The sequence below is a fragment of the Dipteris shenzhenensis genome, chromosome 6, assembly GCF_047967505.1.
Source record: "Dipteris shenzhenensis isolate YYH24624 ecotype China chromosome 6, Dip_SZ_1.0, whole genome shotgun sequence".
Classification (NCBI taxonomy): domain Eukaryota; kingdom Viridiplantae; phylum Streptophyta; class Polypodiopsida; order Gleicheniales; family Dipteridaceae; genus Dipteris; species Dipteris shenzhenensis.
The window spans coordinates 26653213-26677525 of NC_141601.1; the positions used below are offsets into that span (position 1 = coordinate 26653213).

At 46.9% G+C, this 24313-nt stretch overlaps 1 protein-coding gene across 1 annotated transcript in view; it reads left to right on the forward strand.

Annotated features, from left to right (window-relative positions):
- Window positions 1–24313, forward strand: part of LOC147900987 (uncharacterized) — a 594828-nt gene that overhangs the window by 309103 nt on the left and 261412 nt on the right. The window contains exons 15-16 of the mRNA XM_087376414.1: window positions 1213–1301; window positions 1538–1670. Of these exons, the coding sequence (XP_087232540.1) occupies window positions 1213–1301; window positions 1538–1670 (222 nt within the window). The remainder of the gene's footprint in view (window positions 1–1212; window positions 1302–1537; window positions 1671–24313) is intronic.

Sequence of the window (24313 nt, forward strand, 5' to 3'; positions counted from 1 at the left end):
TCCAAAAAACTTGCTCATCATGGATTCTATAAGCCAGTGAGATAGGATCAACAAAGAGAGCATGGCGTCCCTCTGTGAGCCACGCCACCATCCCCCACATGAAATCCTCTGCGTCCTGGTGGCCACAATCTGGAAAGCTACTGTCCAAATGCTATGTGTCACAGGACAGCTCCATAAGTAATGTGGCGTCTCTAGCACATCCGTCTCCAGCACAACACATCCTCCATACAGTGAACACATTTGCCGTCCACCGGCATCTGTCCAGCCGATGGGTAGGCCCCCATGAGCTACCACCCAGAAGAAGTAAGATATCTTCCGTGGTCTCATACTGGACCATAGCCATGGCCAGAAGCCGGTGACCACCTCCCTGGGAACCTCGTGCTCTAGCCAATGTCGCTCCCTTGAGGGGGTCCATCCTACTGCCTCCAACTAAATGTGTTTACCGATGCGGGTCGTGTAAGAAAAGAAGGGCACCTCCTCTCTCTTGTTGGAGTGTCCCATATGAACTAGCTAGAACCACTCTCCTTGGTCCCACTGGATGGTCGTAAGAGGCTTACCAACCCACAGCCAGAGATGCCAAACCGCTCCCTCTAGATTGGCTAAGACCGTGGTCTGATCGATATGCCACACTCTGACCAACCAGCCAATAATCCCGATCCTCTGCCTCACCTTTTGGAGCTGTGCATGCCTCTATGGATTCCTCTTGGGCGATACTGGCGAGTATTATTTGGAGAGCCAGATGGTCTGAGGCATTGGATGGATCCCAAGTTCACCCTTCTCACACTTTGGATTGTATATGGACATACACATACATACACTAATGGCAATCTGGGCAAGCATGCAAGGGTCCTCTCGGGTAGCCTCTGCTAGGAGGTCGATGTTTTGTAGAGAATGGAGGGGCTCCCCCTCCTTCTCTAAGTCTACTGCAGGGTTGAGATGGCACTTTCAGCCTCAACCTTGGTTGTTCTCCACCTCTTTCTGAGGAGTGTTTTTTCTCATGCATTGCATGATGTATTTCCTCTTTGAGCTTGCTCTCGCGGGTTTTGTTCATACTTAATGGAAGTTTTTTTTTTTGAAAAAAAAAGATCACATGAATTTATTACAAAGCGTATGATGTTTTACATATTCCATTTGATAATAAATTTATTGTCCATGTTCATGGAGGGAAGTCTACTATATTAACATATGATTGTAATTGTTTTAAATATTCAGGTTGTAATCGGAGAAGAGCTTGATTCATTTGTAACAGTGTGGAACATAAAAAATGGAGCCAAAATATTTTCCTTCTGTGACACAAACAAGTAAGTATCTGTAATTAGATAAATGGGTAATGTTCAGAAATCCTCTTATCATCACATGATTGGAAAATGTTTGAGCATGTGCACACATACATTATCTTTATTCACATATATATACACATTAATAACTGCTACTCTAAATGCGGTGCATAACAATTTTTCCTGCGTCAAGTCATGAACATCTCTTGATATTAGTAAATGTTTCACGGAATAAATATACTATTTGAATTTGATGATAGGAGAACAAAGATGTCAGCAATGTCGTTTGATTTCTCAATGAGGAGGTTGCTTGTCGGAGGACAGGATGGACATATACGCATGTGGAACTTCAACAACGGGCAATGTCTGAAAGAATTTAGGGGGTTTGGTCAGGTTGAGTGCTGCTCTAACCACAAATTCTAGATCTTGAGACATATAGTCTTAATTTTACATTGTATATAAAGACCTTGTTTTTGTTATGACATTGCTTCTCCATGACTACCTCCTTTTATCTATCTTGATCTATTCAACTCTGTTTCATCCATCTTGGCCTCTTATTTTTAATTATTTTCCATTTATTTTGTGGGGTCTTATGCTATTGTGTTGTGACCATGTGCGGCATGACAATGCATGGGAAATTTGGGACAAAAAGTTCAAATAATCTGATCACATCAACTCAATACAACACAAAAGATAGAAGCAGAATAGAAACAAAGACTTGGCCATCATATGACGGGGCCTATTACAAACTCACTCTCTCACACAAAGACTCATGAACTAGTTCTTAGTACACACTAGAACACACTCTTTGACTATGATTTCTCCAACACCCCAAAAGCCCACCAAAATAGGTACTATATCTACCCAAATATTGGCCAATGTGCATGCATGTTGGACTTGTGAACCATCCAAAGCCTCTGTGCATCAAGATCTCCAAATATGCTATGCTGATATGCTCACCCAAATTTCCCATGAGGTATCCACAAATGCATGCATAGGTATATAAAGAAGGCCAATAACTACTTTGACATGTGTGCTTCACCTTCGCTCCCCTTGCCCTTGATCCTCTTCTCTGTCCATAGCTCCCAGCCCCTAACAAGGGCGTGTGGCACCACGACCTCAAATAAAGGGGGCGTGCTATCGTGTGACTCTACCAGCTCATGAACCCCTTGGCCCTTGTTCCACCTGCATCTCTAGCCCGCAAGGCTCGTGGACCAACCTCCTTGCTCCACGCATGGTTTTCTAGCGCCCACTCCACTATCGGACAGGGGGAACTCCTGCGACAACCATGTAAGGGGGCACTGCTAGAGGCAATACCCCTTTCTTCTCATTTGCCATTCCTCAACAGTCTAGCAGCTCTTATTATTGTTAAATCACCACCTCCTACTTCAAACAAGTGTGCTTAGGTGTCTCATTTGACATCAAGGTATTCATGAAGAGACATGGCGGTAGGAGAATGCCAAGCTAACTAGGAACGGAATGGAAATATGGAAAGCATAATGGAAAGGCAAAATGGAAAACAAATGAAAGAATAAGTGCTAGGCAATGATAACCAAAATACTCACATGATATAATTTATAAAGCTGATGTTGACTGATGTGAATGACTCAAGACAAGTACAACACTATATAGTGTGACACTAGACTCTAGAAAGCCATAGTGTATATGGGATAACTCCCAATATGACACGTGGCATGTCTAGGACTCACTAGACTATTAAAACACCCCCTAGATACCTAGTACACTCATTTTTGACTCACTTTGGCTTCATATTCCAACACCCCTCCCATGAAGGCAAGGTGAGAGAACTGTGAACAGAACATGACAATGACGATCATCAAACTGTGCATGCTAGTCTAGAACTAGACATGGTTCCCACACAATCTCAGATGTAAGTGAGCATGGCTTAGAGGCTAGTGAGCATAACATAGAAATCTCATCTAGCATGGCTCAGAGGCTCATCATGCATGGATGCATGATCAACTCAGAGATCTAGCAGACCAATGCACTGTGACATGAAGTTGGGGATAATAAACTTCACGCACCTCTTCACTTCCTATTGCTTTTGAACTGAGTGACAAAGATATTTATAATTGAGAAAGGGACATTAAAAAGAAGCTTTTATTCCTAGATACCACACCATAATTTCCTCCCTTAGATGAGAATGAAGATGGTAACATCCCAAGTGATGTTATACTCAAGCATAGGGAGAAGGAAAGGATCAGCAGAGGCCATAATCTCCCCAAGCCGGTCTACGCTAAAGAGAAGAGCAACACGTTGTTGAAAGAAGATCTTGCGGCTCAACATGACATGAACTGATATATATCAAGGAGCTTGAAGGGGCTGATTGGGTCAGATGGGTAGGTTCCAAGGAAACATTGCACCTCCTTCATAGATACCTTTACACTTAGCTCAAAACAATCTGTAACTGTCATTAGACACAGAGGCCTATAACTTTCAGTAGAGACATGATACCAAAGATTCAAACACATATAGAGATGCAACTTGAGATGGGCTTCGCGCTGATATACATTTCATAAGAAACAAAGAAGCATCCAGAAAGTTACGGGCAGTTTACTAGGCGGGGTAAAAACTGTCATGAAAACAGACTGTCAAACACAGAGACTCTTAAATTTTTTCTGTATTATCTGATTCAAGGTCTGATAACACAAAGACATGCGCCTTGAAAAGAGCTTCGCTCTGATATAAGTTTCATCTAAATCGGACTAACGAGCGGAAAGTTATGAGCAAAACACTAACAGGGGGTCAAACTGTCATGAAAACTGCCCTCCACCTGCTAATTTCGCCTGAGGAGGATGCTCCCTCAAGACTCCACCTTTATTAACGATCCACCACTCATAGATTTTTCCTAGAAACTCCCTTGGTGGCTTGGGAAATGGATGGACCATGTGTGTGGAATGAGCAGCCGAATAGAAAGAACTTTTAAGGCTTTGAAAGAAAGAAAATGGAAGAGAGACTCAAGAGAGGGAATACGAAGTGATCTTCATTGTCATAGAGTGAAAATCCACTCCAATGCAACTCAAAATACTACAAACACAAGGGAGAAGAAGAGGTTTCATACGTACAAGAGAGAGCGGAAGCTCCAAGACTACTCATATAGAGAGAATGGACTAGCAAGAGATGGACTCAAGAGTCTACATAAGAGAATATCTACAAGAGGGAGAGAAAGCTCATGGAAGAGGCTCGAGGATACTAGAGCTACAGCAACATGAGGCCTAATGGTGGAGAGATGATGAACAAGGGAGAAGAGGGCTCCTTTTATAGAGATTTTGTCACCCTCCTTCACCCATTTACAATTGCTACCTGTAGATTCCTTTCCCCATCAATCACATAAGCCCGTATGTCACCATCCATGTCCTTTTTGGCTACTCTTGCCATGTGTCCCATCAAAAGATGCTCAAGACTCTTAAAGTATTGAGAAAGTCAAGAGTCTCCCCACATGGAGCCCATAGGGACCCTCTTTTTTCCATATGTCCACATCCTCCTTATTCCACATAGGAATTCTAGAAGGATTCCTCTTAACTCCACACTCCTCCACATGCCTTCCACATGCTTGGCATGTGGCCTCTCTTATATTATTGGAACACATGGACATGAGCCCACCTCTTTATATGACTCACTCTTCCTATTTTCTAAAAACCCCATAATATCCCATACACAAATAACTCTCACCCCATACCAAGGTATTTATAATTCATACCTATGGTATTTACAATGATCCATTCCACTCATCCTCTCAATCCCATACAATATCTTAGAAAATAGAAATAAGTGAGAGCCGCTAGGCTATCACTTGATACTCAAACTCTTATCAAATAATAAAAAAACATCAATTTTTGGCGTTACAGCACCAACATCCTGGAACTCACAAGCCAGGCCTGATAAACAAGTAGACCTATCAAAGCCAATACATATGGCTCCCACAGTACATCCCCCCTTGGCTTCATAATGTTAGGAAGCCACAAAGAGAAAACCCAATACATCATTTTTAGGAGGACTATCCAAGGCAGAGGACCTTTAGACTCAATGAAAACCAAAATTCAATAGGTAGAAGAGAGTGACCAAGGGTAACTTCCTGTGGGCAGTTGGAACAGTTTGGAGCAAAGGCACGGGCTGCTAAACAGTGCCGAGCAGGAAGTAGCTCAGGCAGCATGGGCAGAAGCAGTGCTTGTAGATCATGTGGTGGACTGAGGTGCTGGCGAGGGCAGAGGAAGCGTGGACAGCAAGTGCAGCGTGGGCAGCAGGAGCTAGAGCTGCGGGGGTAGTAGAAGCTTGAGCTGCGTGGGTAATAGCAGCAGCATGGAGCTAGATCTGCGTGGGATCATAGAAATGGCGGGGGGTTTTGGAGCAGTAGAAGCGTGTGGAAAGAGGAGAAAATGGAGTGTAGAAGAGGCTGAAATAGAGGGCAAAAAATGGTGGCTCAGTTGCAGGCAGAGATCTCAGCTGAAATCGCACCCAATGTTGTGCTGGTTACTGAAGTCCTTGTTGGGGAAGCTCATGTTGATGGAGCCATTGTTGGAGAGGAGCTCAAGATGGAGAGGACCTTCCAATGAGGAGGAGGGAAGGCAGCTTCATGGCTACTCTCTTACCTCAACCTCTTGGAGGTGGCTCTGATACCATATGAAGAGACATGGCGGTAGGAGAATGCCAAGCTAACTAGGAACGGAATGGAAATATGGAAAGCATAATGGAAAGGCAAAATGGAAAGAAAATGAAAGAACACGTGCTAGGCAATGATAACCAAAATAGTCACATGATATAATTTATAAAGCTTGATGTTGACTGATGTGAATGACTCAAGACAAGTACAACACTATATAGTGTGACACTAGACTCTAGAAAGCCATAGTGTATATGGGATAGCTCCCAATATGACACGTGGCATGTCTAGGACTCACTAGACTATAAAACACCCCCTAGACACCTAGTACACTCATTTTTTACTCACTTTGGCTTCATATCCCAACAATTCACACAGCTAGCTTTTGCTCTTTGGGGCTGGCATTGAGTGACCAGCCGGCCTAGACATTCCTTTTAATGGTCTCACAAGCTACCTTCACAACTTTGGAATTACTTCAGCGCTACTCCTTCACTTCAGCATATCCTTTCCCCATTGAATTACGGATAGCCATCACATCTCACAAAGATTCAGGCGGTACTTTCCCTTCAGCATTGGTGGGCGGGCTCTTGACGGTTCTCCTCTCTCTTATGGGAGCTTCTCTCTCACTCTTCATAGAAATGTGCGCCAACGGTTCCTATCCAGATCCCCTTCTTTTCTCTCCTTTCGCTTCTAGCTTCCCGCTTTTTCTCTCAATGGGACGGTGCATTTTTTTGCTTTTCTTTGGTGATTGGGACTCTTAATGGAGACCCTCATACCAGAGGGGATCTATGGCAGCACCCTCAACTCCCCCAGCCGTCAAAGTTCTCTTATTGTCGCCGGGGCTGATAACCAACAGGTACAACAAGCAGTGAACCTACTACAGGACAGAGCAATTGTTGGCAGGATAGTTAGCCCATCCCCCCAAACTGCAGCAGACTTGTCTAGGGCCTTTTCCTCGCGCGTCCCTCTTGGATGTGTTGCGGATCCTCTGTCCTTGAGCAAGGGCAAGTCTACGGCCACCTCATCAACCTCTCCGCACCAACAAGTCACCTCCCCTGGCATGCAAGATTTAGCTTCCTCACGGGCCTCTAGAGAAGGGGTGCAGATGCCCAGCTCTCAGGTCATCTCCTGCGTGCTAGTAGGCGGTCCTTACAGAGAGAGTTCTGGAGATTGGGACCGTGGAACTATTTGGAAATCCCAGATACATATCCCATGCCCTTGGAACTGACCAGCCTGATCTTGTTGCCCTGCAAAGGGGGTATTAGCATGGAAGGATCCCGCACCCACCTGGTTGGGGTTCTCCAGTTTGCCTCCACAGGGGTGGAGAAGTGGACTTCGAAACTTTTTGATGCAATGATGGAACATCATGTTTACCAGATGATAGACAAGTTGGATGGGGCCACAGGGGATGGATTTGCAGCACGCTTCAGTGCATTTTCAGCTTGGCTTCTCCCAAGTGAGGCCAGGGTTAGGCTTGGTAGTAGGAGTGATTCGCATGCCACGAAAGGTTGTACTCACTCAGCCTCACTATTGCAGTGTGCCGATCTATTCAGTGTAGATATCTCCTTCATGATGTATTGTGCATGTAGTGTAGGGATTGAGACCTTGTTTCGACGGTGCACAGATACAAATTACTCTCCCTCCAAACCTCCTTCCAAATCTCTAAAATTTGGTTTCCTAGTGCGGGCTCCCATGCACATGCGAGCCTTGTTCACTACCTCCACATCCCCATGATCTTGACTTTGGTGAGTTGGAACGTGCGTGGGCTTCATGACCGTGTGCGTACTCAGCCATTAGGAATTGTGCCAGGCTTTGGTAGGTCTCTAGTTGACTTCCTCTTAATTCAAGAGAACATGTTCTCAGTAGTAGCCCCTCCATACCATCTCCTCCCTAGGAAAGGCCTAGAGGTTTGGTCCCCCATAGTAGGAGTGGTGGTATTTGCATATCCATCTCCTAGGCGGTGGCCTTAGAGATTTTAGCACAAGGGGAGATCACAGTGTGGATGGGTCTCTAGGTAGGTGAGGCCCAGATTGGTATCCTGAATGTGTATGCACCCGCTTGCAGACAGCACCGATTGGCTTTTTGGCAATAGCTCAAACTGTGCCTACCGGCGGAGGTGGACTCGTGGTTTGTTGGAGGTGACTTCAACAACCTAGAGTTCATGGAGGATAAGTAGGGAGGAGCCTCTTTTATAGAGGTGCCAGCTGTGGAGACGAGCACCTGGGAGCATTTTATTTTTGCGATCAGTGGCAGGGACCTGGGACGTGAGCTACATTTCTCTTTTAAACAGCGGCGACATGATGGGCTACTTGAGCGCCTAGACAGATTCTATATAGGAGATTGGGCACTACTTAGAGATGGCTCCACTGGCATCTAAGTAGGGAACACAATGTTGGATCATTCCCCCACGGTCCTTCACTTGGAGCAGCCTCGTTGTGGACTCCCCCAAAAGGGGGTCCACATACCGGATGATCTTCAATAGGAGGTGGAGGCACAATAAGCGATAGTGGAGATCTCGAGACATCCGGAGGAGGGACCCAGTGAGGGCTGGGCGGCGTGGGTGGTCGCCGAGATGATTGAGCAAAGTAGCCAGGAGTTGTACTCCCAATCCCTTAGACGGAGGTTTTCTTTTCAGGAGTGGGGGACAGCACTTCGGCGAGACCTAGCATCCATAGAGACTCTCAAGAAGCAGGATCCGAAGTCCCAGTGGCTAAGAGACCACTTGGACTATGCACTATTGGAGGTGCAGGACTTGGAGGCCCATAGAACAGAGTCCTCGTACCACTCTTCTCGGGCCAAACGGGTCTAACATGGGGATAGGATGACTAGCCGTTCTTTAAGACCATAGGACCACGGTTTGCAGGGATCCACCTCCAATGACTCATAGCCTTAAAGAGACATATGCACACGGACCCATAGGAGATCCTCAAGATGACCCCAGACTTCTACCATCAGCTTTTTTAGTTGGAGGATGATTCGCCCATGACTCTCTTGGCTAGAGAGGTGATATGGGAGCAGGTTTCTTCAGTTTTATCACATGGAGTTTCAGCAGACATCTTGAGGCATTGTTTACTGAAGAGGAGCTTTGGGAGGCCCTACCAACTTAGAAGTTCCCTACAAAGGAAGCCCTAATTCCTTCTTCAGGTGCTTCTAAGAGTACATTTCTACCCCGCTCAGCCTAGCCTGCCAAGAGATTTTTGACTCCAAATTCCTTCCACATTCTTTGAGCAGAGGTAGGATTTGTATGGTTCCAAAGGGGAGATATAGATCAGATATTTATCAATGAAGGTTGATCACCCTTCTGGACACCGCTTACAAGATCCTAGCCTAGGTCTTGAGCCTTCAGTTGAGATCCCACTTACCAGAAATCATCCACGAGACACAGATAGGTTTCTTCCTAGGAGTGTAGCTTCCTGGATAACATCTTTACTTTTTGGGAGGCAGTGGACTAGTCCAGGGACGAGTTGTAGTCTGTTGCCATCCTTCTTTTGGATTTCAAGAAGGCATATGACAGAGTAGAGTGGTCCTTTTTCTAGGGTACCATGCAGAGGCTTGGCTTCTCATAGAGATGGATTAGGAGGGGTTTCATCTCTTTATGCGATCAGGCAGCTCCAGCCAAGTGATTATTGGGGAACACCTAGGAGATGCCTTTCCCCTTTCCCATTGAGTGAGACAGAGCTTTCCTCTTGTCCCCTACCTGTTTTCTTTTGTAGCGGAGGCGTTAGATTACTCTTTGTGCTCTCAAGCACTTGGCCTTACGAGGGTGAGACTCCGACAGTAGGAGGAGCTCCTAGACTCGAAGTTTTCAGATGATACAGCTCTTTATGTGGAAGGCTCAAGATCTAGTCTAGGGAGAGTCAAGGGAGCCTTGTCCATTTATTGTGAGGCTTCCAAAGCTCACATAAACTAGACCAATCCGTTAGTTTCTTCACATGACCAGATGAGATCGAGGAGGTTCGTGAGATTGGGGGGGCTGATTTTGGCTTTCGGCGGATCTCGAGAGGGAAGACAACGAGGTACTTGGGCTGCCAGGTTGGCATTGATATTTTGGCAGAGCAACAATTCAGCCCAGTCATAGAGAGTGTTTGGCATAAGCTCTTGTACTAGAGCTCCACCAAACTCTCACTAGTAGGTAAAGCATTGGTGGTTAACCAGGTCCTTCTTGTCATGTCCTAGCATATTGCCTCTTGCTCGTGTTTCCACCAGGGCTGCATGGGGTAGCTACAATGCTTGGTGCAGAACTTTCTGTGGTCAGGATCGGATGGAACACGTAACACTAGAGCCAGGGTGGCTGGCAAACAGTGATTATTCCACAGGAGCAAGGTGGAGTGGGCATCGTTGATCTAGAGATGATCCCTACTGGTCAAGCTGGTGCCTCACCCTAGGAGTGGAAGCCTAGAAGCTCCTCCTCCACTAGCGGGGGCTTCTTGGGAACACTCCTCACACAGGAGGTCAGTGGTGGCAATTTTATACGTGGACTGGGTGCACTCATTCGGTCCAATCCATCATGTAGAGAGAAGTTTGAGAGGTAGCCGCTTGGGGACACATGCTAGTTCAACGGACTCACATTGGATGGGCACAGTGGGACAATGGACCATAGCTAGAGCCTTTGGGGCTAGAGGTGGCTTTTGAGAGAGGCAGAGCCCAAAGGCAAGCCTTCTCTCATCTTCAAGAAGGGGCAGGTACCCGGATGTTGGAGACCAAGGCAACGATCCCTGATTTGGGGTGGGATGGATTACGGAGTCCTTGGACCCCACACTGCTGGTCAAGATAGGAGTACCTCTCAGGCTACGTTTCTTTCAGGAGTCTCTTGGATCATACCGTTGTCGGTTTTATAGGGTGGGACCTAGAGGCTCATTGCAGGTAGAGACATAGGTGGATGATGAGTCAGAGGCAATCCTAGAGGGTCAAGATAATGGGCTGCTTGGGCAAGATCTAGTACATTGACCCCATCATAGTTTTATCGACCTTGGAGGGAGGAGTGTGGCGCTTGTCGATGCCTTTCTGCTTCGGAGTGTATTCAACATTGCTTATGGGATTGCAGACAGGCGAGGATGATTTGGATGGGGGTAGCCAGGATTTTCAGTCACTTTGCCCACTCCCCATTTTTTATGACATGGGGCTCAGTGGCTTGGCTTTCTCTTACAGGACCTCAGGTTTTCTATGAGAGAGTTGACTCCTCTCGGGCCATTTCGGTTCGACGTCATCGGATTGAGTCCTATTCGTTGGATGTGGTATCACACCTTCCTTTTACAGCTGTACATGCCTCTGTGGATACTTCTTGGGAGATTCTAGCGAGCATAGCATCCTGGCATATCTGGAGAGCCAGATGCACAGAGGCTTTGGAGGGTACTCAGGTTCATCCCTCGCACACATTGGCTAGTATCTGGACAGACAACACCATACATACTTTGATGGCCGTATGGACGGGTATGCAGGGAGACTCCCATGCAGCCTCAGCTAGGAGGGCTTCTTTCTTCAGGGAATGGAAGGATTCTCCTTTCTTATTTGAGACTACTACAGGTTTGAGGTGGCACTTTCAGCCTCAGCCTTGGTTGTTTTCCACCTCACTCAGAGGGGGTTTTTAATTTATCCTTATGATTTCATGATGTATTCCGCTTTGAGCTTGCTCTCGCGGGTTTTTTCTCTTACTTAATAGAAGTCTTTTTCTTGAAAAAAAAAAAAACTGTCAAACTGCAGGAAGGTGCTCCAAAGATGCAACTCAAATGTGCCCTAGATCACATCCAATGATCAAAAATCCTAAAGAAAAAAGATAACTGATATAATTTCAGAACTTTCTATCATGAAACCTCTGGAGATAGTTGCAAGCGGAAAGAGAAATCACAGTTATCCCCAAATTGAGTAGTTCGAGGCTGGAGGCTGAAATTGGAGGAACAGAGTGAAGCACTCAAGGGGCTTTCTAGATCAAAAGAAATCTCTCACTGAGGAGAAGATCCAGCATAGAGGTTGGGCGAAATGGCGCGCTCTTTTGCCCGGGGGAGTTGCTGCAGGCTGAACCTGTGTTTTGACGTTTTCTCCTTCGTTACTGAACCAAATGGGCTGCAAAGTGACTCAAAATGTTCGTCTTGAGGTCGCCCATCTACTCCTAAGAGGGCTTGAGCAATGGTGCAACAGGCAGGGAGTATTCTGTAACAGAAAATGACGAAAAAATGCGCTATTTGGGGAATGGCGACCAGCAGCGACATCTTTTCTTCAATTGCTTGCAGATGGAAGTTTGCCCATACGAGGGGTATCTCTAGCAGGAAGGGCTTTGAGAATGGCGGAGAAACGAGGGAGAACAAGCTCTAGCAAGATTTGGGAAGAAAGGGAAGAAATGGTGAAGATGAAGAAGAAGAAGAAGATGTGGCACAAATGGGCTCAAGGAGGATCAAAGTGCTCTGATACCATGTTGGTGAACTGAAAGGAAAGCATGGAATGAACACAAACTAAGAATTCTTTTTTATGGAATGAAGAAAGGTGAGGTCCTTAAGTAGGCACCTCTTACATGATCACTGACATCACTGATGACCTCTGAGCTCCACAATCATCTCCTCAATCTGCTCAAGCTACCTTCTCCCAAAGGGCAGCCCTCAAGCTCTAGCCTCATCATGGAGATTGAGATGCCGACTTGGGGGAGCTGCCCATCATTGACTTGCTGCTAGCTGAATTGGATGAGCTGCTCATCGTCAACTTTCTTTTCCTACTTGCTACACCTTGCTTGTTGCCTTCCTGCGCTGGTTTCCCCTGCGCCCCTCTTTTCTTGCTCGCTTTCTTCTGCCCATTGGCTTCATGTGCTGCCTCCAGCTTCCCGCACTACCTCTCTTCCTGCCCGCTGCCTTTATGTTTGCACTTGCCGGTTTCTGCTCCTGCTGCAAATTCGTCATCTTGCAGCCTTTTGTCCATAACCTAGGCTCCAATGTTCCAGCCATATGTGAAGCTGTCCTGCACCTTGTGATTCGCTATAGCATTCGAAGCTATTCTACTGTAGTTCTAGGCATATACTACTACCCATGTTCACGAAGTCATTTTCCATTATGACTTCCTTATCTTCCAATTCGGCGCTCATGGAGAAGTTCAAAGGGGAAGGATTCTCAACCTGAAAAACAAGAATGCAACTGCTGCTTATGCGAGAAGGAGTTTGGGATGTGATTGAGGATGATGAACTCAATGCTTCATCCTCTGATCTCAAGGTATGGAAGCAACATAATGGTAAATGCTGAGAATATCCAGTTACTACCTCTATTATGTGTGCACCTAGTTGCACTAGTATTGTAGGGTGTTGAGGGTGTTGCCATGTGGCACTCTCATATTATCCCATATAGTGGGCTATCTTTGTATCTCTTGTACTTCACTTCTATATAAGTGAGGACTCTATCATGAATAAAGTATCCAGCAAGCTCTCAAGCCTCTCTATGAGTACAAGCTTCCATCTTGTAACTTAATTGAACTTGAGTCTAGAGCTTGAGTCTATGACTGAGTAGTTTATCTTCTTCATCATGTCTTTCTTTGTCTTTGTGCCTCCATAGCCTTGTATTGGTTCCAACATGTGGTATCAGAGCTAGCTAGTTGTAGTTCCTGCTTCTTCTTGTGTCTCGCCATCCTGCGCCAATTCTACCCTGATCTCCCTCTTCATTACATCACCATATATCTCCCGCCATTCTGCCCTTGCCATTCTATTCCAGTTCAGTCCGGTGCCTTGTTTCATCGCGAGAAGCAGTCGTCCAACGGCTGATTTTTGACTTTTTGAGGTCCGATTTTGATGTTTTTCAAAATTTCAGCTGCCTGCAATCAAAAGAAACTATCCCAGAAATTGTTCCAATGGATTGATGAAGGGCACTGAGAGAAGAGCATCCCCTTATTTTGTTACACAGTCAGAAATGCTAGGAGATTTCAGCTTAGCAGTAGAGGTTGGAGGCCCTCCAGAGCTCCTCATTGGAATAGTTTTCATATTTCTACAGAGGTGCATAAAAACTTTTGGAGGAGGCTTTGGAAATCCCTCAGAAATAGAAAGATCACTCTCTTCTTTTGGCTTTCTATTCATGGAGGAATTGCAATGAACTTGTGGAGATCTAGGTTCGGGGCTAACCCTACTTGCCCTTGATGCCACGTAGCAATGGAGGAGGCTCTGGAAATCCCTCAGAAATAGAAAGATCACTCTCTTATTTTGGCTTTCTATTCATGGAGGGATTACAGTGAACCTATGGAGATCTAGGTTCGGGGCTAACCCTACTTGTCCTCGATGCCATGCAGCAATGGAGTCAGTTTAGCATTGCCTTTGGGAGTGTAGACATGCGAGGACGATCTTGAAGGGTGTTGCCAGAATTCTTTGCATATTTCATAGAGCACCCTTCTTCATGACTTAGGGATCAGTGGCATGGTTATCTCTTACTGGCCCTCAGGTGTTTTTCGAGAGACATGACTCAGACTCATTATACGAAGACATTATGTTGATTCATGCTCTCTCCAGGATGTTCCCTTCACTCCTTTTATAGCTTCTCATGCCTTGGTAGATACATCTTGGGAGATTCTAGGTAGCATTGCAGCTTGGCATATTTGGAGGGCCAGATGTACGGAGGTGATGGAGGGTTCACAGGTTTACCCTTCTATGGCTAGTATATGGACTGATACTATACACACACTAATGGCCATCTGGACGAGCATGCAGAGATCCTCCAAAGCAGCTACAACCAGGAGAGAGATTTTTTTCAGAGTTTGGAGAGGATCTCCGTTCTTCTCTAAGTCTTTCTCATGGTTGAGGTGGCATTTTCAGCCTCCACCTTGGATTTTTGTTAGCTCCTTTTGAGCTGTTTTTTCTCTCATGCATGACATGATGTACTCCTACATTTGATCTTGCTCTTGTGGCTTTCATTCATACTTAATGAAGTAATCTTTTTTGGAAAAAAAAAAAGAACTCGTACCATTTCGAGTAGGGGAAAATTTCCCCAAATTTTCGTCTTTACCGTTGTACGGACGTTCGTACGTCTTTGTATGGATAGCTGCGCAACAGTGCTAGGAGTCCATATGACTTGTCAAAAGGTGATTCCAAGCATTTTTTGTTGTTTTTTCAACGTTTTTGCTCAGATCTAGGATCTTTTCAATTGGCCATGTTCTCGAAGTGACCCGCCATTTCCATGCTGTAATCTGTGTACCATTTTCAGCATATTGTCACTTCAAGATTGTGATATCATGCTGAAAATGGTACACAGATTACAGCATATTGTCACTTCAAGATTGTGATATCGGTGGTCTGATTTTAGAGGACTCGGAATTGGTAAGGGAGATAGCAAATGTATGAGATGCCTAGACTCTCTGGAGGATTTGTTTCACTTATCTGTTGCTTGCCCTCATGTCAGAAGAGTATGGAAGGTTTTGGTTCTCCTTGTGTTGGTGCCCTTCGCTCCTAGGCCTTTGTTCATTCAGTCGGGTTCTCTATTGAAACTTTGTCTCTCTCAAAACCAAGCTGCTGCTCCTCCCCGTTCCCCTGCTGCTCCCCCTCCCTCAGCCCGTCCCTCCCTCTCTCCCCTCAGCCTGTCCCTCGCCCCCTCCCTACTGCTCCGCCCCCTCCCCCTTCCTGTTGCTCCGCCCCCTCCCCCTGCCTGTCCCTCGTCCCCTCCCCCTGCCTTTCCGCCCCCTCCCCCTGTTCCGCCCCCTCTCCCTTGTTCCGCCCCCTCCCCCCTGCTGTTACGCCCCCTCTCCCTGCTTCCGCCCCCTCCCCCCTGCTGTTCCGCCCCCTCCCCCTGCTTGCCCTTCGCCTCCCCCCTGCTGTTCCGCCCCCTCCCTGCTATTCTGCCCCCTCCCTGCCTGCTCTTCCGCCCCCTCTCTTCCTCTCAGCCCTCTCCCTACCTCTCAGCCTGCTCCCCCCCGCCTCCTCCCTGCTTCTCCGCCCCCTCCCCCCCCCCTCTCCTCCCCTTCCCTTCTCTCCTTCCTCTCCCTCTCCCTCTCCTTCTTCTCCACTCCCTCTCAGCCCTCCCCTCCAGTGCCCCCTCCCTCCCTCTCAGCTTGCCCCTTTCCCCTCTCAACCCCTCTCCTCCTTCCCTCCCCTTCCCCCCTGCTTCCTCCTTGCCTCCTTTCCCCTCCTTCTGCCCCCTTTTCTCCTGCAGCTTTTTTGGAACGGAAGGAGCCTTTAATTTGTTAGAGTCGGCCTCCTCACCTTGATTGGTGATGGATACCCCGTCAGCCAATCCTACTCCACCTCCACCGGCCGTGAAAACTATCACTTTCTCTAAAGACGAGTTGCAGCAGCTCAAGAAGGATGTAGAGATTGAATGCTCTACCACGTTGCTAGCACGCATCTTCGGGTCTCACCCCTCCAGATCCCAAGCCAGAGACTGGATGCTTGCGGCTCTCCCCCTAGACCTCACTCCACGATTGTTAGATGTCCGTCTTCTGGGACGAGGTTTTTTCCAGGTTGTTTTTGACACTCCAGAGGCTGCGAGCACTGTGCTCAAGGCTGAGTTTTTACACCTGGGACACAAGAAGATCTTCTTTGAAGCCTTTCACATTGGTTTCGACCCAGTAGAGGCAAATAAGAAAATCTTCTCGCTCTTCATCAGGTTCCCCGGGCTTCCCCAGGTTTACTCTGCTTCACCTCGAGCTCTCCCTCCTGTCTCACCTTGCACAGTCCGAGACGCTGAAGCTTCGACCTCCTCCCTAGTTGCAGCTTCTTCCTTAGATCCAGCAGTGCCAAATGCTCCTCTTGAGGCAGGAGAGATCTCCGCGGCTGGGCACACACAGGATAGAGAGCATTCCTCACTTCCTCCCTTGGATAGGGGGAAGGGGATAGCTTACACTATTGATCCTCTTCCCTCACAAGGGATCCTTCGCACTCCGGTGTCTGGCTTGCTCCACAGGAACTCGTTTTCAGCCTTGGCAAAGAGTTCAGATTTCCCAGAGGAGGAGTTTGTGCCCGCTACTTTTGGGGAGCCAGTGGTTGGGTTTCCTATTGACAGGGCTTCTTCTTCAGGTGCCAGGATTCTTTCCCCTGTTGATTTTCCACCACTTGGTTCCATCCCTCCCTCCTCGAGCAGGAGGTCTTCCCCTGTTGAGGGGTTTGTTTCCGCCACTAGGTCGGGTAAGGTGTTCCACTCTACATCCTCCCGTCGATGAGGATTATCAGTTGGAACATACAGGGCCTAGGTGGCGTCCCACATCGCCGCCGTAGACAGCTGCAGCTTCATCCAGGTGTTAATGGGGGTTCCATTGATGTATTATTTATTCAAGAGCACAAGCTGGATTATAGAGATTGTGCCAAGTCAGGCAAGTTGCTTTCTGGCCATACTTTTTGGTCGCCTGCCTTGGGCAGCAGGGGAGGCACTTCTATATCAGTTTCGCAGTCGGTTCTCCCCTTAGTTGTTGGGCACGGAGTCATTATCCCCTCTAGAGCTCAGTGGATTATTCTTTTGATTGGAGGGCGTAAGGTTGGCTTCCTTAACCTATATGCCTCCAACATTAGAGGGGAACGTGTCCTTATGTGGAAGACTTTGCTCTCGTGGGCCCCCATTGTGGATTCATGGGTGATTGGAGGTGACTTTAACATGGTCGAGTTACCGTCAGACAAAAAAGGGGGTAGAGAAGGCGGACTTCACTCTTTGGAGAGAGCAGCTTGGGATGCCTTCCTTTTCCATTTCTGTGGTAGAGATACTTGGTGTGATGATGCCTTTCTTATTCAGCCACAGTCGATCCTGTTCTCTTGGTTGAACAGGAGGCAACAGATGCCTATTCATGCACGCATTGATAGATTTTATGTAGATGACTGGGCACTAGACAGAGGTGGATCGGTATGCATTGCTGCGGGGGTTTCCACTTCAGACCACTTGCCTGTTGTGTTGGCTATCTCAGAGCCTCACTTGAGAGGCCGGTCTGCCAGCATCAGGATTCCAGATGCCTTTTATACAGAGGAGGACCTTACAGAGGCAGCCCTATAGATATGGTTTGCTCATGTCCAGGGTGGGCAGCCACATCCATCACATGTAGCCGCTGCCCTTTCTAGTATTAGCGACTTTTACTGCTCAGTTGCTTGTACCAGGAGACGAGATATTCTCAGACATGAGATTGGTGTTCGCCAGCAGTTGGCAGCTTTGCAGAGGGAAGAGCAGAAACGGCCTTCAGATGCTTGGATTCAGGAGCGCCTTGCTGCAGCAAGGGCTCATCTGCAGTTATTGCTTGATCAGAGAGCAGAGTATGCCTTTCATGCATGGGAGTCCTTCTGGATTCAGATGGGTGGTAGAGTCAATAAACACTTTTTCTCTACTCTTGGCCCTAGACATAGTAGAGAGAGTGTATCCCAGCTTATTGACTCACAGGGGGTTTTACAGACAGAGCCTGATGACGTCTTACGCATAGCTTCAGATTTCTATGCCACCCTCCTTACTGCTGATCCTAAGACACACGATAGAGAGGATGCTAGACAGGCTATTTGGCAGAGTATCCCTGTGTTGGTGAATCCGGATATGCATGTTCTACTCGATGCACCTTTCACCAACACAGAGTTCAGGACTGCACTTTCAGCCCTTCACAAGGGCAAGTGCCCAGGTTTAGATGGCCTCACCCCGTCTTTTTTCATTGCATTTTGGGATATGATTGGAGACTATATTACTTCAGCCATGCAGGCCATTTGGGACTCTAGCGAGATGCCTGGGTCACTTACAGAGGGTCTCATCCACCTTATCCCAAAAGGAGGTAGCAGAAATTTATTGTCCCAGTGGAGGCCTATCACACTTCTGGGGACTTGTTACAAGATTCTGGCCAAGGCTATCAGCCTCCGATTGCAGCCACTTCTCCCTGATCTTATTCATGACACTCAGACGGGTTTTGTGCATGGCAGAAGTATTTTTGATAACATTTTTTCTTTCTGGGAAGCTTTAGAGTGGGCCATGCAGAGTGGCCAGAATCTTGCCATTCTACTATTGGATTTTGAAAAAGCTTATGACAGAGTAGATTGGAGTTTTTTGGAGGGCACCCTTCTACGCTTTGGATTCACTGATGTTTGGATCAGAGGTGTTTCCTCTTTGTACAGATCAGCCCATAGCCAGGTACTTATTGGTGGGGTAAGGGGTGAGAGATTTCAGATTTCGAGATCAGTCCGTCAGGGATGCCTCCTTGCTCCTTTCCTTTTTTTGTTCGTGGCCGAAGCTATGAGTATCTATGTTAGATCTCAAGCTGACATCTTTGGGCTGAGACTTCCCATCAGAAGAGAAGAGGAGCTACTTGACAGTGAGTTGGCTGACGACACAGCGATTTATTTGGATGCCTCTCCACAGACGCTCACTTCTTTCAGGACAGCATTGGATTTATTTTGCTTGGCGGTAGGGGCGCAGATAAATTGGCATAAATCCAATGGCTTTTGGATCAGTGATGAGGACACTCCAGTTTGGGGGCTTGACATAGGGTTCACTTGGGTTCAGAGGGGTGTGCCTATCAGGTATTTGGGCTGCCAGGTCGGCTTGGGTATTTCTACCACGCAGCGGTTTGCTCCCGTGTTGGAGAGCATCAGAAGGAAGCTTCTCTTTTGGAGCTCAGCCAAGCTGGATCTTGCCTCTAGAGTTGTGGTGGTCAACCAGGTCCTCTTGGCCACAGCCTGGTTTATATGTTCATGTTGGTGCCGTTCTAGGGACTGCATCATTCAGCTCAGAAGACCGATCAGGAACTTTCTCTGGAGTGGGCTTGATGGCACAGCAGATGCCTTAGCCAGGGTGGCTTGGGAGACCCTCATCCTCCCTACACAGGATGGGGGTCTCAATATTATTGATCCAGATTTACAGTGCAGAGCTTTACTTTGCAAGATGGTGGTGCGAGGACTTATGCCAGGACAGGAACCGTGGAAGGACTTTCTTATCAGCAGCATATAGAGGTGCACACCTTCCTCAGGAGGAGACTGGATGAGCAGTGTTAGATGGATCTTCACCACAGCACACCTCAGGTCACCTTCGTCCCCTCTCATGGTTGCCATTCTGAAAGCTTGGGCCAGTTTCAGAAGCTCTCTTCGGAGGATTCCTCCTTCCTCCCGGGAAGAGATTGATAGGCAGCCCATCATGTGGAATGATAGTATTTTAGATGATCTTGGCTGGCCACTGGGTGCCTCACTCTACATGCAGTGGGCCAGGTGGGAGAGGGGACCTGCTTCTTCTTTGGGATCTTGGAAAGCTTTCCGTAGGCTTCCAGAGGAAACCAAATCAAGGTTGGCAGGACATCTCAGAGGGAGTGTAGGGAGGATCTTGCAGATTGAGGCAGCCCTTCCAAAGGCTTGGATAGACACAGATGATATGCCACTCACTTCCTCCACTTGGGCAGGTACTTTCTCGAGAGGCGGGGTTCCGCTTAAGGTCTTAGCTTTCCGAGATGCACAGGAGGATTCTTTGGTTTTTAGTGTCCAGGATGGTGGCAGATTGCTCAGGTCCACAGAGGACATCTTGCTTGAGTCTGCTTTTCAGCCTATCAGGGTTGTAGGTCTTTTGATGCAGGGATCAGATTCAGAGTGGTTCTTAGACCCTGACCCCCAGCTACTCTCCACCGGGTCTTGGAGGCTCTGGCTCTATGGAGGAGTTCCCATCAGGTATTTACAGTGGGACCCCGGAGAGTGGGAGTGGATTGACGTGGGGCATCGAGAGAAGAGCATCTTCTTCTTTCGTTACACGGTCAGTAATGCCAGGAGATTTCAGCTCAGTAGTAGAGGTTGGAGACCCTCCAGAGTTCCTCATTGGGAGACTTTTGGTATTACTGCGGATCAGCAGAGGTACTTATGGAGGAGGCTCTGGAAATCCCACAGGAATAGAAAGATCACTATCTTCTTTTGGCTTTCTATCCATGGAGGGATTGCAGTGAACCTTTGGAGGTCCAGATTCGGAGCCGACCCTACTTGCCCTCGTTGCCTTTCTGCTTCGGAGTCTATTCAGCATTGCTTATGGGATTGCAGACAGGCGAGATTGATTTCTTGTCAATGTGAACCTCTTTGAGGTATCTATGATGTTTTGAGTTAGTCTTGGAATATCCCACATTTTGTCTCTACCCAAGGGAAGCCCATAACTGGCATGAGAAACTAGAGCCTTGGATTTATCCTTGTCCAGACACTCTAGCATTAGAAACCATGAGCCTATGATTTATCCTTGACATAGTATGAGGCATTGCCTTGAGGGGGGGTTGTTGGGAATATCAAGGTACTTCCTCTATTATGTGTGCACCTAGTTGCACTAGTATTGTAGAGTGTTGAGGGTGTTGCCATGTGGCACTCTCATATTATACCATATACTGGGCTATCTTTGTATCTCTTGTACTGCACTTCTATATAAGTGAGGACTCTATCATCAATACAGTATCCCGCAAGCTCTCAAGCCTCTCTATGAGTACAAGCTTCCATCTTGTAACCTAATTGAGCTTGAGTCTATGATTCAGTAGTTTAGCTTCTTCATCATGTCTTTCTTTGTCTTTGTGCCTCCATAGCTTTGTCTTAGTTTAGCCTAGCTGCTCTTGCTTCCTAGATTAGCTTAGCTATAGTGCCCTGGTTCTAATAGTAAAGCCATTGCTCTTATTGGTCTTTGCCTAGCAGATACATTGATCCACCACGCAGATTTCAAGACAACAACTAGCAAGACAAATGAAATGCTAGGGTAAAGGGGCCAGTAAAGAGGTGGGTGCCTTTAAAATGTCATCAACCCCCCAATAGGGAGGCAAGTGCCACCCAATGCTCTTCATAGAAAACTATGATGTGTCAAGCCCTCCTTTCACCATTTTTTGGACACACAGTGCCTTAGTACTAGCCCTCACTTGACCTAAGCACTAGCACTCATAGATTTCTATCTTCCACAATTTTTTTGAAAAGTTTGAAAATAAAAATTAGCTCCCTATTATGACCCGATGACAGCGATAGCTTCAAATCTGAATTGTGATTTTAGGAAGGCCATTTTTGCCATGGAAAATATGGGATCGCCTCAAGAGTCTTTTTGGTAATAAGATCACTAACTCAAAAGTTTGTTTGTTTTTTTTGCAAAAAAAAAACTTCTATTAAGTGTGAAGAAAACCACAGAGCAAGCTCAATGTGAAAGTACATCATGTCCCAAAAACATGAGAGAAATTAAAGCAAAAAAAGAGCTAGCAACAAATAACCAGGGATGAGGCTGAAAATGCCAAGTCAGCCCTGAGACAAAATCAGAGAAGAAAGGAATTCCCTTCCAAACTTTCAAGAAAGTGTTCCTCCTAGTTGCTACTACTCTCGATGATGCCTACATACTCGCCCAGATGGCCATCAAGGTATGTATAGTATCAGTCCAAATGCTGGCCAATGTCTGAGAGGGGTGAACCTGGGATCCATCCAATGTCTCTGTACATCTGGCTCTCCAAATATGCCAAGCTACAATACAAGCCAAAATCTCCCATGATGTCTCGATCGTAGAATGGAAACGAGGACATGTAGGGTTAGCCCCAAACCTGGATCTCCACAAGTTCACCGCAATCTCTCCATGAATAGAAAGCCAAAGAAAAGAGTGATGTTTCTAATCCTGAGGGATTTCCAGAGTCTCCTCCAAAAGTTTTTCTGCACATCTACAAAAATGTGAAAGCTGTCCCAATGAGGAGATCTAGAGGGCCTCCAACCTCTACAACTAAGCTGAAATCTCCTGGCATTTCTAACCGTGTAACAAAAGAAGGGGATGCTCTTCTCTCGGTGCCCTTCATCAATCCACTCCCACTCTCCAAGGTCCCACTGGCGCAAACATCTGATAGCAACACCTCCATAGAGCCAAAGTCTCCATGAGCCCAAAGAGAAGAAAATGGTCAAGATCTAGATACCACTGTGAATCTATGCCTTGCTCCATAAAACCTGCAACCCTGACCGGCTGGAAGGGAATCTCCTGAAGGATATCATCAAAAAACATATGTAGCCTCACTCCAGATTGAACATCAAAAGCAAGGGCATCCTCATGTTCATCCCGCAAAGCAATAACCTGAATAGGAATACCCGTCCCAGTGAAAGCACCCAACCAAGTGGAGTCCGTAAGGGGCATATCATTTGTATCCATCCACTCCATTGGAATGGCAGCATCAATCTGTTGAATCCTCCCTACACTTTCTCTGAGATGACCAATTGATAAAACTCTTTGATTGTCTGGAAGCTTCTTGAAAGGTTTCCAAGATTCAATAATGGATGCAAGGCCTCTCTCCCATCTAGACCATTGCATATAGTGCGAAGTGCCTAGTGGTCTACCATGCTCATCAAGTATGCTTTCATTCCAGATAATGTGCTGCCTGCCAATTTCTTCGTGAGAGGAGGGTGGCATTCTCCGAAGTGTACTTTTGAAGCTATCCCAAGATTTCATAATGGAATCCATATGAGGAGAGGAGGGAGGTCTGAGTGGGCCTGAAAGAAAAATCCATCTAGTGTTGTCCATCCACTCTCCTTCCGAGGTGGGAGTACAAGTCTGTATGCTGTGAATGAAAAAAGCCTTCCAAGGCTCTTGTCTAGGCATCAATTCTCTAGCCACTATCTTACAGAATAGGGCCTTACACTGCAAGTCAGGGTTGATTCTCAGTGGGGAGTATGAGGGTCTCCCAAGCCACCCTGGCTATGGCATCTGCCGTCCCATCAAGTCCACTACACAAAAAGTCCACTCCCTGGCTATGGCATCTGCCATCCCATCAAGTCCACTCCACAAAAAGTTTCCGATAGGTCTCTTGAGGTGACTGATACTATCCCTAGAGTGGCACCAACATGAGCAAACAAACCAAGTTGTGGCAAGTAACACCTGGTTGACCACCACCACCCTAGATGCCAAGTCTAGTTTGGCCGAACTCTAGAAGAGGAGTTTCCTCCTTATGCTCTCGAGCATCGGAGAAAATTGTTGTGGAGGAGAGATGTAACACGTACCTGGCATCCCAAATACCTGACAGAAACACCCCTCTGAATCCAAGTGAATCCAAAATCAGCTCCCTAGTCTAGAGTGTCCTCATTGCTGATCCAAAATCCATTGGGTTTGTGCCAATTTATATGTGCCCATGTTGCCATGCAAAACAAATCCAAGGCTGTCCTAAAATAAGTGAGCGTCTGTGGTGCGGTATCCAAAAAAATAGCTATGTCATCTGCCATCTCACCATCCAAAATCTCATCTTCCTGCCTCAATGGAAGTCTCAGCCCAACAATATCATCTTTAGATCTAATGTAGGGCTAAAGGGCATCCCTGACAGACTGATCTAGAGATCCGGAACCTGTCTTCCCTGACTCCTCCAATAAATACTTGGTTATGGGATGATCTATATAGAGCAGATACCCCTCTTATCCAAGCATCCGTGATTCCAAAACTAAGGAGAGTTCCCACTAGAAAGCTCCAATCTACCCTGTCATAAGCTTTCTCAAAGTCCAAAAGTCGAACGGCTAGCCTATGCCACTTTGTATGGCCCAATAGAAGCCTCCCAAAATGAGAAGATGTTA